Source organism: Apteryx mantelli, chromosome 8, assembly GCF_036417845.1.
Source record: "Apteryx mantelli isolate bAptMan1 chromosome 8, bAptMan1.hap1, whole genome shotgun sequence".
In the NCBI taxonomy this organism is placed as follows: domain Eukaryota; kingdom Metazoa; phylum Chordata; class Aves; order Apterygiformes; family Apterygidae; genus Apteryx; species Apteryx mantelli.
Window position 1 is genome coordinate 38,977,805 of NC_089985.1, and position 18,939 is coordinate 38,996,743.

General features: G+C 48.1%; 2 protein-coding genes across 3 annotated transcripts in view; one reads left to right on the forward strand and one right to left on the reverse strand.

Moving 5' to 3' along the window:
* Window positions 1-4,749, forward strand: part of HOOK1 (hook microtubule tethering protein 1) — a 36,558-nt gene extending 31,809 nt beyond the window's left edge. For both annotated transcript variants that reach the window (XM_067301322.1, XM_067301321.1), the window contains exon 22: window positions 1,110-4,749. In XM_067301322.1, the coding sequence (XP_067157423.1) occupies window positions 1,110-1,268 (159 nt within the window). In that variant the 3' untranslated portion in view covers window positions 1,269-4,749. The remainder of the gene's footprint in view (window positions 1-1,109) is intronic.
* Window positions 4,750-7,696: 2,947 nt separating this feature from the next.
* LOC136992568 (cytochrome P450 2J2-like) lies at window positions 7,697-13,311 on the reverse strand. The gene is made up of 9 exons (XM_067301323.1): window positions 12,883-13,311; window positions 12,002-12,164; window positions 11,642-11,791; window positions 11,114-11,274; window positions 10,745-10,921; window positions 10,158-10,293; window positions 9,626-9,813; window positions 9,126-9,264; window positions 7,697-8,482 (listed from the first exon to the last, which is right to left on the reverse strand). The coding sequence occupies exons 1-9, from the start codon at window positions 13,078-13,080 to the stop codon at window positions 8,307-8,309; spliced, it is 1,488 nt and encodes a 495-aa protein (XP_067157424.1). The 5' UTR covers window positions 13,081-13,311; the 3' UTR covers window positions 7,697-8,306.
* Window positions 13,312-18,939: the final 5,628 nt, after the last annotated feature.

An 18,939-nucleotide genomic window follows, 5' to 3' on the forward strand; every position in this document is an offset into this window, starting at 1 on the left:
TCTTAGAAAATCAGAACAACACATTTCACTAAACATGACAGTTCTGCATCTCAGTTTTCTTTTTAGATTCACTATGAACTGGTGCTTAGAGGAAAAATCCAGTAATTTAGCTGTAACTTTGCCAGGAATATCCAATTTGCAGTGTAGCATAACCTCATGTCTAAAAACACTGTACTAAGGAAAGGAACAAAGCCTGGGACTCCCAATTTAAAATGAGATCACTTTCTTCTACTTGCTAATAAACTGTTCCTGTTATCAAACTTCTGGGTGTTCTGGCTGGAATTTCCAATCCTGTGTGCTCTTCCCAAGTTGAGAGATCTTGGGAAATGTCAGCATCAACACACCTGCAAGCAGGTTAAAGGGAAAATATCTTAATGTAACAACTTTACAAAATAGTTAATTGTCTTTTCTGTTTGTCTTCCTGTGCTGTGGAACACAGACTTAACGCTTGATACAGGCTGTGACTTCTGTGTTAGTAATGTACCATTTGACGTAATAAACTTCCACCTGGATTTAGCAAGTTAAATTCCTGAACATTTCATAGGCATTTGTTAGTGTTGAGGTTCTTGGGCATGAGACAAAGACATGTTACATCTGAAGCAGCAGTCAGGAAGCCTTTGGAACCACAATTTCTTTAGCACAGTATTTGTGAAATGAAGCTAATGCTATCTTCTCATCTTACAATAGTGTTGTAAAGACTGTTAGAACTTTTGGCTTTTGATTGGTTTGAAAAGGACTCAAGAAAGTTGTTCATCTTCATTCAAAGCAAGATTTAAATAAGTTTTCATAAAAGAAGACTGGAATAGGAAATCAAACAGTGCAAGTAAAATGAAATGGTTAATAGCTGCATAGTTAATGAAGAAGCAACTTTACAATAACCTAAACTTAACAGATTGTATAGTGAATGAATCTTGGATTCTTCTGCATTAGTGCATACCTTTTATAGTAATATAAGGCTGTATCAGAAACACAATAAAAGAAACTCTATGTACATATTAAGTAAATATGAGGCTTGCAGATGGAAGATTACTGGGGATTTGGGGGGTTTGTTTTGTTTCCTTTATCTTCTTGGTTTTGCATCAGTGTAAAATTACTTCATTTATTTACAGAGCCTAGCTCTCCAGAAGCTAGGTATGGAAGCTAGACTGGTTGGCAGTAGTGGTGCCTGCAGAGATGGTCCTGGACGCTCCTTCCTAGCGCAGCAACGTCATGTCACCAATACCAGAAGGAATCTCACTGTTAAAGTACCTGGTGCAACATCTGATTAAATCATGAGGAAATCTGGTATGCTAAAGTGTCCTTAAATATTTTGTAGCTTCCACTTTAACTACTTGATGAAAGAGGAGGTTAGAATGGTGAGCAACTGTGAATTCAACACCAGAACTTATAGGGAAGTGATTAATCTGATCAGTGGTATCTAAAAAGTAGCACATAGTTTTCAGAGTAGAAATAGATATCATAACTGCAGTATGTATTTACAAGCACAACTTAAAAGATTTATATTTGCCTTCAGAATATATTGTAAATATAAAAATTGGCACTGTATATTTAAAACTTTATTTAATGTGTTTGGGCTGAAAAGTTGAGTTTTGTAATGCAAAAATGTTATGCAAAAAAGTACTTCAGGAAACTGGCAATATTGGGCATTTTTGCTGGGCTCTTTTAAAAAAAATGTTTAAAAGATTGGCACCATGTTTCAAAAATGCTATTCTTCAGAATACAAGAGTACAATTTCAGAAGCAAGAAAATGTTTGCATCTATAAAAAAATAAATAAATTGTAACTTCAGGACTAATCGTATGACAGAAGACAGGCTATATCATCTCAAGTCAGAGGCAAAATTATAAGTTTATTAAAAAATTAAGTTTTGTGCATATATGCACTAAGGAAAAACTTCTTTTAAGATATTGAATTCACTAAGCCAAATAAGCTGTCTTTTTTTCCTGTTTAAGAAAAAAAGCTGTTGTGTTAATTCAAAAACCTGGCTATGTTTTAAAAGCCTGGAGTTTTGTACACTGCTTTTGCTTGTGGAGAGGGAGTAGGTGGGAAGGAACCCCTTCATTTCCAATTTATTTATACAGTCTTGTGCATAAAAAACAAGCTTCCTTGTTTTTAAATACGGTTATTCTGAAGTAACCGTGCTAGGCAAATTAATGAAAGATAGCTTTGCTAATCCTTGGCAGCAAAGACTGTTTGCTGGCAGGGAGAAAAGTGCATAAGCTATTGTAAATCCAGCGTCTGTGTCTGGGAAGATGAAATCGGGATTGGTAGCTGAAACTTGTTTGGGGGGAAGTTTCACTACTTTTCTTATAATTTGTGTCACTTTATTTACAAAATGTCTTATTTTTGTTGTTAACCATATTTAAAAAAAAAAAAAAATTGTTAACATCCACTGTTCTTTACGAACTGTCTAGAGAAATTCATAACACCATTAGTCAACTAAAGTAAAATTGCAGCAGCCCTTAAAATAAGATGAATATGCTTACAGTAAGTATTTGAGGGTGCTGTGCCATCTGTAATCTAGTATGAAAGTCATCTGCATGAATGAAAGCATGTGTCTGTCTCCACAATTAAAGCCATCTTTTGATTTGAGAGCTGGGTTCAGCTTTGCTTTGCAGAATTGGAGTCACTATTTTCAGTATGTTTTGAATAGTGAATTTTGAGTAGTCTTGAATTTTGCATGCCCTTAAGTGAGGCCTATTCTTTAATTTCTTCCTTCCCCAGCATCTTGCATTCTTTGTTGGACGTTGTATATGGTGCAAGTGGAAAAGGGGAATATTCATGTTTAATGCTTAGTAGGTGTTGCTTCTTAATTGTGGTGACGGTTTACAGTATTACACTTAGGCATTCAACTAAGATTTCTTCTCACAAAACTCATGTCTGTACAAGGTATTATTGATAAGCCAGTCACATGCTAGGTGTAGTATGAGCAGTGAATATTCTGAACAAACTGCTGTTGGACAACTTTGTCAGGTTGTGTTCTTTGGGACTCTATGCTGCTTTTGACTACCTCTTGGGTTTTGAAGTCGTCTACTGCTGCAGTGACACTACTGTTTTTGTATTTTTAAGATATGATTGCTTGTTTAGTCTCTTAGTGGTGTGGGAGATGGTGGTGGCAGTGGAACATGAGTAGGTCTCAGCAGGATGCTTGCATTTCTGAAGCCTGGTACTTCAGTATGTTCTAGTGAAATGTGGAACAGAACTGTTACTAACTGTGTTGGATGGGTCTCTTCACCCTCATTCTTCACAGCACAAAAACTTTCATGGACGTGCTTCAAATACTCATCTAGCTAATAGACTCGATACATTTGTCACACCTCTCACAATATTAGAATTGTGTCAGTAGTCATGTTGGGTGCGAAGTAGTAGAAACCTTGGAGCAAATGTCTTTGATGTACACTTCTCAAAACTGCACACCCTGGGACCACAAATGACCAAGGAGCTCCCTATGCTTTAATTGGAGCCTTGTCTTCTGAGTAGAGATGAAATTGGGCCAGCCTTTTTTCTGGGAAGTGTCATCTCTAATAGCCTTATTGGGGATGCCAAAAATAATTCAGGTGTTTGGGTATGAGATGAAATCTTACTACTTCAGGGTTTTTTTGTTTTGTTTTGTTTTTAACTGTTAAAACTTAAGCCTGTGACTATAATTTTATTTAGCATCTCTTTGGGATTTTGAGGACCTCTGAAAGAGAAGCTATTACATAACTGGTTAAACCTGGGTTACCTCTTATGAATGAGGAACTGATCTGTAGAAATAAATATTTGATTATAAGCCATGGTGTTGTTCGCTTCAGCTCCTTTAGGGTGTGCAGAAAGGATGATGAGAATATCATTTTGATGTTAACTTTATTAATGTCAAACAAAAAAAGCTACTAATAGCTTAACTGTGTATGTGTAAGATGTAATGACAGAACAATGTAAATACAGTGGCTTTTTGATTTTTTTTTTTTTTTTAAAGGCACCATGATTGAGCTATAGCTATTACTGAGGCAGTACAAAGAAAGAGGCTCAGATATCACAGTTACGAACAGAATCAAATTACGAGATGAAATCATTGAATGTTGCTGAATTTAAGCAGCATTATGAATAATTTTGGTCAATTTCTGTAAAACGGGTAATATAGCTCCAAAGAAGTGAAAATAGTTTCTGATGGAGATACCACTTGTTAATTAGTAACTTTTTTTATATGAGATTAAGAATAATCACTATGAAGCAGGACTGTTTTGTGGCAATAATACAAATTTTAGGCTAATAATTAGAGTCTCTTACTCAAGGTGTATCAGGCAGCAGTTTTGAGAAGATTCTTTTGAAACAACTGTATTTTAGTGGATTAAGAAATATTCACTGAAAATAAATATTCACCTAACTGAATTTTTTTTTCTTTATTAAAAAAAAGTACACAGGTATTCTATTTTCTACAATATACACTTACTTGGAAATAAGTAATATAAGCAATACTGATGTTTTATTTAAGTAGCCATAGATAGTCCAGGAATTAGAAAATGAAAGCAGATATTTAGCAGTTGATAATGTCTGGTAAAGTAACCTTCTCGATGCTTTTTTTCCCTTCCCTCTATTAGTCAAGCTGGAGTTAAGGTTTTCAGTGTATCAGTGTCTACATCTTCTGTTTAAAACAAATGTAAACACTGTGTTGCATAGAACTTGAAAAATTGCACTGATTTTTAAATCTTGGTTTTATTTTACTTTGGAAAGAATCCTTTTATATTCACATAAAGATTTTTAAAATTAACTTACTGGTGTCTTTTATTCCAAGCAATGTATTGAGCGGTCTCTAGCTGGTGCTATCTATACTTCTAGGCAACCTGTGAAGCGCTTGTGCATGTTGCTGTAATTAGAGTCTGAAATGTCTTGTTACAGGATATGTTTCTTGTAACAACAACCGGTCGAAGCTGTGCTGCCCTTCTTCCTCCTTTCAGTTCATTCCTGCTTACACTTCTGCTCTCCTCTAGTGCTGGTTACCTCTACTAAATCTGCTGACATGCATCTGAGGCAAGGGACCCTGTGAAGTGGAAAGACTAAGACCCACTACAAATTAGCTGTCAAATGACTTCTGTAACTGCTTGTTGCTGCTGAACTAAAGCAGGATCTCTGCGTACGCCCCTCAGCCACACCTAGGAGGACACAGAGGAGAGGTGCGCTCCTGAATCCCCCAACTCATTATTATTTGGAAAAGAAAATTGACAGCCCTCTCCCATCTGTTCTGGAGCTTATCTGTGTGCCCAAGTCTTAGTCTACTTGACAGCTTCCTTGTTCCCTGAACCCTGACCTCGACCTAAATGCTACATTGGGAATGAGACCAGGCAGACCTTTCAGCTCTCCCGAAGGAAGATCAGCAGGAGAAAGTGTCACCAGATCCCCTAGTTTCCTTCAGGGGCCCTGCTTCGCACCTGGTTTTATGGCTGGACTTGGCTTCCCCTTTCCCTGAGCCATAATCCTCAGCCCGACACAAGGCCTGAGGCCCTGTCGTGAGAGCAGGAGGCCAAAGTGAGGGACATTTGCTGCATGATCTGGCCCCGGGGCTGCAGCACTGGCGAGTGGGTATGTCTGGTGCCGCCAATGAGGGGAGGAGTGCGTGGAAAAGTGGGATGTAACAGGCTGCTGAAGGAAACTGAGGAATGCAAGAGGCTTCCTGGAGAAAGGTAAGTAACTATTGCCTTGGGCCATTATCCACAAGGAGGAAAAGCAAAGTAGTACCTGAAAGGGGAAGGTTGGAAGTGTCTCTGCTAGGATCTTCTCACTAGTGGCGCTATTCCAGTAAGTGGCCAAATACGGAAGAGCCCTTTTTCCGTATTTCTGAGGCATGACTTGAAAGCATTTTCAGTCACCAAAGATCAAAACCCACAAATGTTCATTTGAGGGCAAAGGGAAGGAAAGAGGGTCTCGTCTGAACAGGAAGCATGAGCCAAGCTGCAGGATGTTTTCAGCCCGTATTGAGGTCAGCATGAGGGGAACTGCTGCAGGGGACAAAACTGGAGTTACCGCTGCCTTCCCGAGTGCAGCCCCTAGACAGAGGAGTGGGCTAGAGAGGATGCACTGTGCCCGGCAGCTTGTCTTCCACAGGCTTCAGCAAGTGAGGCAACCTTCAAATGCAGAACTCCTGCGTGGAGCCGGAGCAAGTGGCCCTGTTTCCTTATCTCTTTACTGTTTAGCTCTGAAGGAGCTACCAGAAAGTGAGCTTTTGGGGGAGAATTACCTAAGCTATACCTGAGCTGAGCAGAGAGGTAGTTGGAAGAGCATTTACAGCCACGAGGTGTAGGTGGACAAATCTCCAGAGGTTTGGCTGAAGATGGGAGCAGAACCACTATCTTAAAAAAATCAAGGAATGCTGGTGCAAGACAGTCTTGTGAAATGTGTGTGGTTTAGGATGTTTTCTTTTTATTGGTTGGTGGTTTCTCCCCCACCCCCAGACTTCAACTAGCTGAACAGAGGCCATGGAGGGAGGGGGAGGAAGCTTTTGAATATAGCAGAAGCCTGGGAAAGAAATCTGAGCCAAGGACTGGAGGAAAAAAAAGCAGGTCAGATGACACTTTCAAGTGAGAAGTGCTTAGGGAGTAACATTGCACAACAGCAATTTATCACTGCTCCCCTCACCCTCTTCCAGGGAATCCTAGACACCGAGCCCCCTTCCAGCCCCTCTGCCTCTCCCAAGGAAGGAAAAGAAAGAACAAAGTCTAGGAAGTTCAACAAACTTCCATGTTTGTGCTGCTAGGAGAGGATGGCTCCTCACCACTGTCCTTACCAGGGAGGGGAGAAAGGAAGCTGAGGAGAGGCTGGAGCCAAGGGCAGGGATTTCTCCTCCTGCTTCTAGCAGGAACTTGGTCAAGTCTCCTGCATTTTATAAATACATTAGTTTGGCTCCTATCACCTGTTTGCACGTTTCCACTTTATGACTGCAAAACTGAGCTGCAGCATCTCTTGCGTGGGAGCATCACGCGCCAGAAATAGCTCCTTCGGCCAAGTTGTCATCTTCCAGCCCACTGTTCCCAAAATAGCCTTGCTGGAAGCCACGGTCTCCCCCTGAGGTTCTTGCTGGCCATCGTCTGGCCTTGCATGGTCCCTGGTGTGCAGCTGAGTCCCTGGCGGGTGCCCCCCAGGGTGTCTGCCATGGGGCAGGGCTGCAGGGGAAGGGCAGAGATATCCCAGCGAGCCCTGCCAGCACTGCAGCTGGCTTGTGCAGGCAGGGAAAAGGGAGGTTAAAAATGCATTTAAAACCCAGCTGGGCATTAACATTGACATGAAAAATGATGCTTTTAATTCCCTCATGAGATGGCTTAATTCTCAGAAGAGACTCCATAAAAATTTGCTTCCTCTGCGAATAGGAGGAGAGAGGAGAAAACAAAAAGGAACAGATTGCTTTCACCTCGCTTCCTTGGGCCGGCGCCTGGAAATTTGGAGGTGTGTTTTAGTGGCACTGTGGGGTGCAGCAGCTGCCGCCTGCGCTGCTGGTGGGAGCTCGGGCTTTTTGTGTTGCTTCGGCTCGCTGGGACCCCGTGGTGCAGCGGTTGCTAAGTCAATATATTGCTCGAGTTAACCAGCAATCGACTGAGGCCGGGGCTGGCTCGCTGCATCCCTGCGGCCACGGGGAAACAGCGGTGCTGTTGCCGGCTGCAGGTGTGGTGGAAACCGCCCTCGTTGGTCTTTGCTTTGAAAAATGCTTTACGGCAAAAGTGTTTCAGTAAGGATTTATTAGAATGCAAAAAACAGAGAGAGATGTTAGAGTAATTTTTTTTTTGTAGATGATTTGTCAAGGGTAACAGAAGCAAAACTGTTGGCAATTACTACCCATGCTCATACCATAGAACAAGGGCTGGTACCGCTCTTTAACAGTGTGGCTCCACCACCGAAGTATTGCCCTCTCTAAAGCATTCCTAATTTGCTTGCCGCTATGAACGACAGCTAGCCAAAATAAAATTAAGAAAAACCTCAATTCCTCTGCTCATATGCTGTCAAAAAACAAAACAAAACAACCCCCCCCATGTCTCTCAGGCCCAGGCTGGTGGAGGAGGTCCTGGGCAGTCGCCTTTCCTCTCTCCAGATCTTTAATGCACCTCTCTAAGCCCCTGCAGCACTTGGGTCATAGCGGACAGATACAGACCACGAGGTCAGTTTGCAATAGAAATTATTTTGCGATTGATTTAGAAGAAGCAGAAGAAGGCGGCTTTCCCTAGAGCTGCGTGCTCCTTACTGCAGCCCCGCGGAGGAGGAGGAGGAGGAGGAGGGTTTGTTTTTGCACTGGGGACCAGGAGGGAGGCGTTTTGCTCCCCAAGAGCAGCGGCAGGACCTCCACTAGCGCGGCACGGCGCGGATGCGGTAGGCCTGGGGTTGTCGCGTGATGCCCAGACTCCAGCGGAAGCTGAGCGCCTCGTCCGGCGGCGGCTGGAAGGTGAACTTCTGCAGCAGGGCCGTGAAGAAGAGGAAGAGCTCCATGCGGGCCAGCTGCTCGCCCAGGCAGGCGCGCTTCCCTGCGGAGAGAGCAGCAGCCGGCGTTGCGGGGAGAGGGGAGAGCTTTCTGCAGGGAAAATCCTCTCCTTTTCCCCCGCTTTGGCCACATTACTGCATTTCTAGGATGAGTTTTCCAACCCGAACCACAGCAGCATGTGTTTTAGCAGCAGATCTTCATCCTCTGGTGCTTGGACAAGCTATACCGACGTGCACTGTCTGACTGTGCCCACGTGAGGCGGGCTGGTTCATTTTGCCTATGCCGAACGCAACTAAACCGCCAAACAAGCGGTGTGATATTCATTCAAGAAACTTTTGCAGAAAGTTTCTGCCTCCATGGCAAAACCCCTGATGATCTAGGTACCCAAGCGCATAGGGCGGCCGCCCTTGCCTTGAAGGCGTTTCTAGGGTCTCCTGCACGTTTGTGGGATTTTATTCCTCCTTATTGCTCTTCCCTGCGTGGGAATGGAGCCAAGACGAGGGGATTTGCTTTGCTCTGCCACAGCCACGTGAGCCGGGCTGGACATTCAGTCTTTCCTGGAGGGCATCCCTGGGACAAGGGATGTTGCACCTGGCGTGAGCGCTGCCGATTCCCCTCCATGCTTTGCAGGAGCCTGATCCCAGGGCCTTAGCACTAAAGGACGGAACAAATCCGGCAACCCTTACCTAGAGAAAAGGGTAGAAAAGCCTCTCTCCTCCAGAACTGGCCGTCCTTCAGGAAATGCTCCGGGTTAAAAGCGTCGGGGGTTTCCCACTCCTTCTTGTCGAAGAGCACGGAGGTGAAATTCAGCATCAAAACGGTGCCCTGAGAGAAACGGAAAATAACTGAGCACCGTCTCGGCCCCTGTGTAACGTGTGACCCCGCTGCCCTTCCCTCTCTGCCGTTGGCAGCGGCGATGGGCGTCTGTCAGAAGGACGAGGCAGGGCTCAAGTCCCTCGTTCGCCTGGGACCCGCCAGGACGTCGGCGGGGGCTTGCGGCTCCCTGTTCCCCTTGGCACCGAGGGAGCCGTCTCACACCTGCCCTGAAGGTTGTGCACTTTGGGGCAAAACAGCTTCACTTCAGGTCATTTTTATTGATTCCCACCCCCACGAAAAAGAAAAGCTTTCCCATTATACTAATAATGTCCCCGCGCGTTTGCTACCCGGTGGCGGGGGCCGGGGTTACCTTGGGCACGAGGAAGCCCCCCAGCATCGTGTCCCGTGTGGTCAGCCGGGGTGCACCTACGGGGATGATGTTGCTGATCCTCTGCACCTCGTGGATGACGGCGTTGGTGTAGGGCATGCTGGCCCGGTCCTCCAGGGCCGGCTGCCGCGACTGCCCCACGACCGCGTCGATCTCCGCTTGCACGTGCGCTGTGTGGGAAGAGCAGAAGTCATTAGAAGTACAGTAAAAAAAGCACAAAACCCCCCAAAACATGTCTGCAGAGCAACAGGGGGGTTGGTTGTGAAGTTCTCCCAAAGACGAGCTCAGGAAGCCATCATGTATCTTGATATGAAAAGGTGGCATGCGATGAAGTGCCCTGTGCTCTGCAGTTTCCCGGGGCAGTGCAGACGAGAGCTCAGCACAGGCAAGGGGGTACCTGTGCCGGCACCGCGGGATGGACGGACGGACAAGCGGATGGACTGAGCAGCTCCCTGTACGTGGGACATCGGAGGGACAGGCCAGGAGCTGGTTGTTGACCCATTGCTCGTTTTACCTTGAATTTCTGGGTACTTGGCCATGTACAGCAAAGCCCAGCGGATGGTTGTGGACGTTGTCTCTGTTCCGGCAAAGAAAAGGTCCAGCATGCAGGACGCAAGATTTTCTTCGCAGAAGCACCCACCGCCGTCGTCCTCAACAAAAAGGGGTTTTAGTGCCGCGCAAACAGTCACGACCACCCGGAGACCGCGCTCAGTCCTGCCTGGCGCTGAGCTCGTCCTATTGCTTTGGGCAGACACTGCGAGCCCCCTGCACCTCCCCAGGTGGGAAAATGTCCCATCGAGCCCCCTTCCCCCTCGCTGACGGGCTCGCACCCGACTCCCAGCAGCAGTCAAGACTTAACTTTGGGCCCAGCACACCCGTTTTGCCCATATTTAACTGTGTGTTTAGTCCTGCGCCTCCACCAAACGTGCTCCAGCAAAAAGCCGAGCAGATGTTTCCCTGCTGTCCCGAAACCAAGTCCTTCCCAGGCTTTGATTTGGCCATATGGATACACACATGGGTTAAATGGAGAATTTTGATTCGTTTCTAGTTGCTCCTGATTTCTAAACCGAGCCGCGGGAGGGCTTGCTCTGGCTGGCTGACCTTCACCATCTCCTGCAGGTAGCTGTCGATGAAGTCCCGGCTTTTGGAGGGGTGCAAGTCCTCCTTGTGCTTAGCGATCATGTCGTACACAAAACCTTTCAGCAGTTTCCAGTTTTTACGAAGTGTCTGGTGGGGTCCAGGGAGGTACTTCATTACACTTGGGAAAAAACCATAGAGCTTGGGACGAAAAGAGAAGGGCGAATTGAATAAAGGACTGAAACAAACCTTGTGTTATCAAGACTTCACACGCCTGCAAAGCTACGCTTCCTGAAGTACCACGCTGCACGTTTTGAGGCTAATTCCAGACGAGCAGCCAAGACCTTGCACAGATAAGTGCCCACGCAGCCCGGCCTGGCTGGGGAGCAGTACCTGGCTGAGGGGATGGCCATGGAGCTTCATCACGTCGTCCAACAGGTGCAGCAGCTTTTGGAAATGCTCGTCATGGTACTCAAACCGATTGCCAAAGGTGACCGAGCAGATGATGTTGGAAACTGCATTATTGACCTTAAAGTGAGGGTCAAAAGGATGCCCTGGAGAAGCGAAAGAAAGAACGGTGCGTTCTGCCCTCAGTCCTGGTTCAGGAGGGGTTTAACCAGATGATGGAAAGCAAGGGGTGCAGAAAGAGCTAAAAGCCCTTTGGGTTAAGAGGAAAGAGTGGAGCTTAGAGGTGCTCATGCTTCTCAGGAGAGCTCAGAGCAAGCAGTGTTAAACCCCTGCTATGAATAATGCTTTGCGTGTTGCCTCTTTACATTAATGAGTTAATTTGAGGGCAAGCCACCTGTAAGAGGAAGCTGGGCTGTTAGAAGGTTGTTAGCACCAGTTGCAAGGAGAGGTGGTTTTTAGCAGGCACTAGCACACAGGCATTCATGTGGGAGGACACTTTGGGGCCAGCCTCACCCTGCTCTTCCCCAAGGGCATTGGTGAGGTACTGGCACTCCTCCTGTATCCGCTCCTCCAAGCTCCTCTTCCCCAGGCCGAAGTTCCTGAGCGTCGACAGGGCGAATCTTCTCTGCTGTTTCCAGGTATGTCCATTAGAGGAGATCAGTCCTGGAATAAAAGGAGAAAAAACCCACCGTGAGCTAAGGTAGCTCCCATTCTCAGGGTGAAAAAGCATGAACTCTGCCATTTGGCATGGTAGAGCAGCCGAGCGCATCGTGGTGGTCACGGATGGCTTCATCTGTGGGCAAAGAGGTGGTTTGCAGGATCCATGCTTTGACTTTCTGCCTCAAATACTTGTCCTGGATGAGATGAACTCACCGCGGCTGCTGAAGACTTCCAGGTCGAGAGGCATTTCTGGGCGATCTAGGAAGTTTTCTCCTTGGTTTACCAGCACCTCCTTAACCATCTGGAAGCTGTTGACAAAGACGTAGGACATGCTGCCCACCTCCATGTTGAAGATTTCCCCATATTTTTCAGTATGCTAGGGGGGGAAAAGAAAATGATGAATTTGCCTGCAGGGATGCCCCTGAAGGACTGCAGGCAGGGGCGACCGCTGTCGGGGAAGGGACACTGAGCAGATTGAAAGCCACCAAGAGCAAAGCGTGGTGGAGGGCAATCAGGGACCGGGGGGACCTGAGTGAAACCCACAGTGAAAATCGGGGAAGTTGAGAAGAGGAAGGGAAGGATGAGGGTGGAGGGAGGTTACTTAAGTGGATGATTGATTGTGGATGGTCTCTTTTTTTCTCATTACCCAAATCAGTGATCTGAAGTTGGTGTTAATTGGCAATAAATTAAATAAACCCCTTCAGGCTACATTTTCAAGTCTTGTCTCTGTTTAGCAGGGCTTTCCCAGCTTGTGTCTCACTCACTTTCCAGCCAAAGCCGCGGGACTCCTATAGCGGCGGTGACACCAACTCCATCGTGCCGTGCACTTTGCCCAGAGAAACGTCAATGTTTCTCACCTCCTCTGTGCTGGGACAAATGTCACCCACATCGTGCAAACCTCCTGCAGCCCTTCCCTGCCCTTGGGGGGGTCTCTGTGGCCTCCTCCTCCCCTGGAGGGTCCTCATGGGCCGCTTTTGCTCGGATTAACCTCTTTCCCCATGTTGCATGCGTCATGTAACCACACGGCCCCTTCCCACCTGCCCTTGGGTCTCCTTCGCCCTCCCTGCTCTCGCCTGCGCGTGCAAGCTCGTTACCTTCTGCATCGCCTTCATGGGATCTCTGAAGTTCAGGGAGAGGACATGCCCCAGGAAGGGGAGCGGAAAGGGCCTTGGGGGGAAGTTTTTGGGCTTTCTCCTCTTCATGTAGTCGGCGACGAGCAGAAAGACGCCCAGGAACACCAGGAGGGTCTGGACGGACATGCTGGACACGCTCTCGCGCAGGAGGCGCAGCATGGGGAGGCCGCAGAGGGTCGCGCCGCCGGCAGCCCCAGCCACTGCGCCCGGCACCCGGAAACAGCTGTGCACCCTTATCTGCGAAGGGAGACGGGCAAAGTGCGCGGGGGAGACGGGTGCACGCACGCAAGCAGCGCCAAGCGGCTTATGCTGACCTGCTGTCTAGCCTCGGTGCGGCGCTCAGCCTCCTGCCAGGCCGATTTTAAAATTAAAAGCCAGTTTGAGTTTTAATGCTTGATTTTTTCTCCCCCTACTTGATTAAACTCACACGTTTCTTCTTATCTAATTAAAAAAATATATACAGCAAAACACTTGCAGCTCCTCCTTACTCCTCCCACCTGCCACCACTGCCTTACAAAACCCAGCAAACCCTGCTTTGCAGCACACTTGCCAAGAGGAGGGAAAAGAGCTTTCCAGAGCAGGTCTGAAATCCTCCTCGCTCCTGCTTCCCGGCAGTGGCCGCTCCAAGACGCGGTGCCCAGAGCTAGCGCAGCGCCTGCGTGCCCACGTCCTCCCCAGCTCGCCCCGCTCGCAGGCTGGCGGCTGCTCTCCTGGGGGTGACGGCAGCGGGTGACCGTCCGGCTCTGCTGCCGTGTGTCGTCTTTCACCGCCCCCGATGCGCATGTCTGGCCATGCGCATGCACCGAAGGAGTTGCTGCAAGTTTAAAACCGCAAGTTTAAAAAGCAAGTTAACAGCAAGTTTAAAATGGCAAAAGCAAACAGGTGAAAGCTTGTTTGCTAAGCCCAAGCAAATAACACAAGTTGTACACACGTATCAGAGGTCAGAGCTACTCCAAAGCGCAGGTGGACAGAGCGCTGCGGGCGGGGGGACACCGGCGTCCCGTCCTGAACGGCTTTGAAAACTTCAGAGGGGGAAAAAAATCCACAGATCTTTTCCGTTTTCCCGTTTCCAGGAAAAAAAAGAGAGAGTCTGTAACTGCAAACCACCAGTTAAAAGTGAAAGGGGATTAAAGCGATCAGCGGAAGGCACGGCTCATTCGCAAACCCCGGGCGGGCGGGCGCGGGGATGCGCTGTGCAGAGGACACTCCCGTGTGGCACAAATCCGCAATTGCACGGCCGCGCTCCCGGCAGCCGCGAGCGCCGCTGCTGCCTGCGACGGGGGCGCAAAGCCAGCGGCGATGAGACGCGACTTGATTTGCTCGCTAGCTATCGAGTATCATCTGACATGTGCCTGCATATAAAAAAGTCACTTATGAAAGGCTAGAAATAAAAAAAAAAAAAAAAAGAGGGGAAGAAAAATCTTTGCTGTGTTTATATTGCAAGCAAAAGCACAGAGGAGACAGCGTAGGAGGCCCTTTCTTAGCTTTAATGTTAGGTTACATAAATGGGAAATTTCCGTACAAATTGTATACCTAATTTGTTTGCTGGGCTAAGGTTTGACGCCCTTCACAGCGACCCCCCGCATGGGCAGGAGTAGCTTCTCACAGTGTTTTTGGGCCGTCCCTGGGCCGTCGCGGGAATGGTGGAGCACGGTGTGACCTGACCGGAGCAAAACCTGGTGTAGCAGCAAGCACGAGTCTCTGCTGGGGCAGAAGGCAAAGGGAAAGCTGGTGACCTCCCAGCACGAAGCTGCCGCTTTGTTCGTCCTTCGGCTGCTGCCGGCTCTCCTGGCTCCCTCCTGCCTGTCACTCTCCTTGGCTGTGGCTAAACCATGGCCAAGCACCTCCAATATGACCTTTTGCCACTTTTCCAGTGTGTTTTTTATCAGCACAAACCATTTTGGAGAAACCCTTCCTCCTCAGACAAGTGTCATATTAAATTTTCATAGCCCTTCAAGACCTGCCTGGAAGCGTGTTTGCTCCTGCTCAGCATGGCCTATGGTAGAGGCTGCTTCTACCACCCTATAGCTTCCTCATCAAAATTTCCGTATATGCATGAGATGATAAAAAACAGGATGCTGCCGTTGCAAGGATCATGGCTGAGATATGGTGTCTCCACACAATATGGGAGCATGGGGACCTCGTGCCATAGCAGACCTGAGGTGTCAAGGTTGGCGTTGGCTGCTTGCCATGTCCACCTGGACATTCAAATCAGCACGGAGGCTCAATCCCAGGGTGTGCACATCCCAGTCCAGCTTGTCCAGTGAGCTGCTGGACCTTGAGCATCCGGCGACCACCACCTCATCCAAAAATGTAACAGGCTGGTGGGGGAAAGGGACCTTCTTCCCATTGCAAAGGGATGAAGCGCCAGGAAGCCAGGGCAGCCCCTTGCCTCACTCAGCAGCGCCCGGATCTGGAAGGACTTGGGGCAGTGCGTGAGGCTGAGCGTGAACTCCAAGGTCAGCGCTGTGTGGGCCGGGGCCCGGAAGGTGAATTTCTGAAGGAGGGCTGTGAAGAAGATGAACAGCTCTGTTTTGGCGAGCTGCTCACTGGGACAAGCCCGCTTGCCTGGCAGGAGAGGAGAAAGCAGCTGGTCAGTGATGGGCTTATGTGACCGCAAACCCAAGCTGGTCCTATCACAAGTTTACAGACATGGGGATTTCCCTTAAAAAAATGGAGCAAAAGCCTTAGTTCAGTGCACGATACTTCCTTCGGTGTGTAAGGAGCTGGGGGGTTTGCTGGTGCCACGGAGCCACCGTGGATGGACCAGCCCCAGCGTGGGATGCCACTGGGTCCGAGCTTCCCGGCACGGAGGACCTCACCATCCGCGCCGTCCCCACCGCGGCAGGCTCCTCTCCCTCGCGCACGCCGAGTGCCGAGCTCGCCGGAGCTTTTCTCCTTCGCAAGGTTAGGTGGCAATGTTCACCCACACATTCTGCAGAAACCTTCCCCAGAACTTTACTGCGAAGCAAACTGCCGTGGCTGCTCGTGGAGTCGAAGAGGCAAAAGGAGTCAGAAAAAGCCCATTTCAGCAGCTAATGCAAGAGAAAAAGCCTTATTTTTCATCCTGCACTAACAAATTAATTCCCTCCCCCTGTGGTATAGCTCAGTGCAGTCGGTATCAACTGTTGTAGGGTTTTTTCACTGATGGAAACGCTGGACGTGGGCTGCTGTCAGAGACAGAAAGCTGGACAAGGAGCGGTACCCCCTGCTCTGATACAGGGGTTCTTAAAAAAAAGGCATTGCATAGGCAAAAAACCCATTTCCCCCTCCATTTCTACCTGCAGAGAAAGGCAGGAAAGCCTCCCGCTTCCTGTACTGGCCCTTTTCCAGGAAATGTTCAGGATTAAAGGTGTCCGGAGTCTCCCACACATTTTTGTCAAACATGACTGAAGTCAGGCTGGTCATCAGTGTGGTGCCCTGCGAAAGGTGGGGGAGAACGGGAGACTGTGAGAAGAAGAGCTGATACGTTGTCAGACTAGTTTATTATTAGCTCTGGTCTACACATGAAGCAAAATACGCTGTTTAAGACTAAAATGTTATTCCTAACCAATGTTATCAAATGAAGGTGAAAACCAGTGTGAACGTTAACTTTAATGTGCCTCTACTTTCTATCACTTAGCGTCTGTCTGTACATTGTGCCAGCGTCACTGGCCATGCTAATATAAGCCAATTTTAAATCAGGAAACTTGTGTTCCCATAGGAATTTGAAGCAACTTAACCAAATAACTCCCAGCGGACCCTCTTTATTGTGTTGTTTATTTAAAACCGCACAATATCTGGTTAAAGCCCACATCCTCCATCAGAAAAAGAAAAATAGTCTGAGCAATGTGGAGCAAAATGCCCAAAGGTTTTGCGTTTTATTTTCCATGAAGCAACCACTCATGTTCGTGGAGGAGACTAAATGGATCCAACTTTTGAAATTTGCTTTCCTAATGCCAGAGCAGTACATATGCATCAATATCTATTCCTTAGCTTTTACCAAGCGCTACTTCTATCTTAGATGATTCTTGATACTCTGTGGACCTAACAAATCTCTTTTGTAGGCTTCCCTATGTTTCTTGCACCTCTGTTCCCATAACGCGTGGAGAGGATCTCGCATAAAGTTTGAGAAGCAAACTTTATGAAACTGAAAATTATGACCAACGCCATGGCTCTGCCGTAAGATCTCCTGCACAAAGAGGTGAGATCCATAACACCTTTACGGTGTCCGTCTGGATGGCTCCTATTTTCCATGTCATTGGAATATCCGGGTAAGATCCTGCTGGTTGGTTCCCTTCCAGGTCAAAGTCTGAGGACTTTAGAGGCTGGGACATGATCAGCCTGGCTCACGCGGGGCCAGGGGAGGCGAGTGGAGGCGCCGGTTTCTCTTCTAGATTTTTCATGTTAAAATAGTTGTCTGAGTTTCAGTTATCTCTGCATTTACTACCCAACGGTCCCTCCCCTTGGGCCGCAGTGCCTGGGAAGTGCAAAGACCACACAGCCCACGGGATTTTTGCTCTCACAGCTCAGTGAAAGAAATTTTCCCCATTTTCGCTATGCTGTTTCCTACAGGTAAAAAGGCTGCTATTTCAGCTGTTGTTGCTCAGGGACAGAAAACGAGCCCGGATTCACGGCTCCCTGCGTTCGGGGAAGATTTCCACCAGCTCCAGAGGTATTTTGTCCACTGCTTCTAGTGAATATGGGCGTCCAGCTCAGATGATGTGGGTGGCAAAATGCTATTTTTAGTGCTTATCATCTTCTACGCGGTTTACACTGCATGCACCACAAGCCCAGTACGGGCTAGTTTTGGCCTTCCCAGTGCTGGCTGGTTTGCGCCCAGCAAAGCCAGCTGAGGCGGTTCCCCGCTGGTGCTCCCACCTTGGACGTGGCGGTACATGGCCATGTAGAGCAGGGCCCAGCGGATGGCGGTGGCGGTCGTCTCGGTCCCGGTCAGGAAGAGGTCCAGGGTGGAGCACAGCAGGTTTTCCTCGTGGAAATAAGAGCTGGTGTCACCCTTCCACTTGGGAAGAAGAGGGGAATAGAAATTATGGGACGTATGGAGCTCATGGAGCTCACTTGGGAGGGATGTGCTTTCAAAGACCCAATCCCAAACCGTCTTTGCATAACTCAAGTCCTGCTGCTAGTTTTTATTCCTGATCGCTGGAGTTGAAAGCTTCGACCCCTTACTTACATTCATTGGATTATATGATTTGCCCCAAACCCTGCAGGCTCCTTGGAAACCCACTCCCTTTGCTGTATAGGGACTTTCAGAAGCAGGTAGCATTTTTAAATGTTAAATTTCACAGTAGGAAACAGGCCTGCGAGTTCCCATAGATCCGTAAACGCGTTTCCTGAGCGTCCTCCTACGCAGCGCAGCAGAAGAAGACAAAGCATAAATACTTCCAAATGAGAAAGAAATCTGTGTGTTTTCAAAGCGATCAAACTCCTGCTGTTGCCAGAAGGTTTGAGGTGAAAGAGGTAGCGAGGGGAAGGTAACGCTGAAGTTTCGTAAGCACGGGCAGGCGCGAGTGTCCCTAGCGAAACAGCTCTGAGTCTCATCTACTCATTCCTTTGGTTCTGGGTAGCTGGTCCCCATTCGCACCTTACCTTTTCGATTTATCTCCCTCAGACGGCAATCAATGTCATCTCCCGATTCAGACTGATTCAGATCCTCCTCGTGTTTTGCAATCACTCCTTTCACGAAATGTTTAAGAGAAAATGAACAGGAACAGATTGCTTTCACCTCGCTTCCTCGGGCCGATGCCTGGAAATTTGGAGGTGTGTTTTAGTGGCACTGTGGGGTGCAGCAGCTGCCGCCTGCGCTGCTGGTGGGAGCTCGGGCTTTTCGTGCTGCTTCGGCTCGCTGGGACCCCGCGGTGCAGCGGTTGCTAAGTCAATATATTGCTCGAGTTAACCAGCAATCGACTGAGGCCGGGGCTGGCTCGCTGCATCCCTGCGGCCACGGGGAAACAGCGGTGCTGTTGCCGGCTGCAGGTGTGGTGGAAACCGCCCACGTTGGTCTTTGCTTTGAAAAAT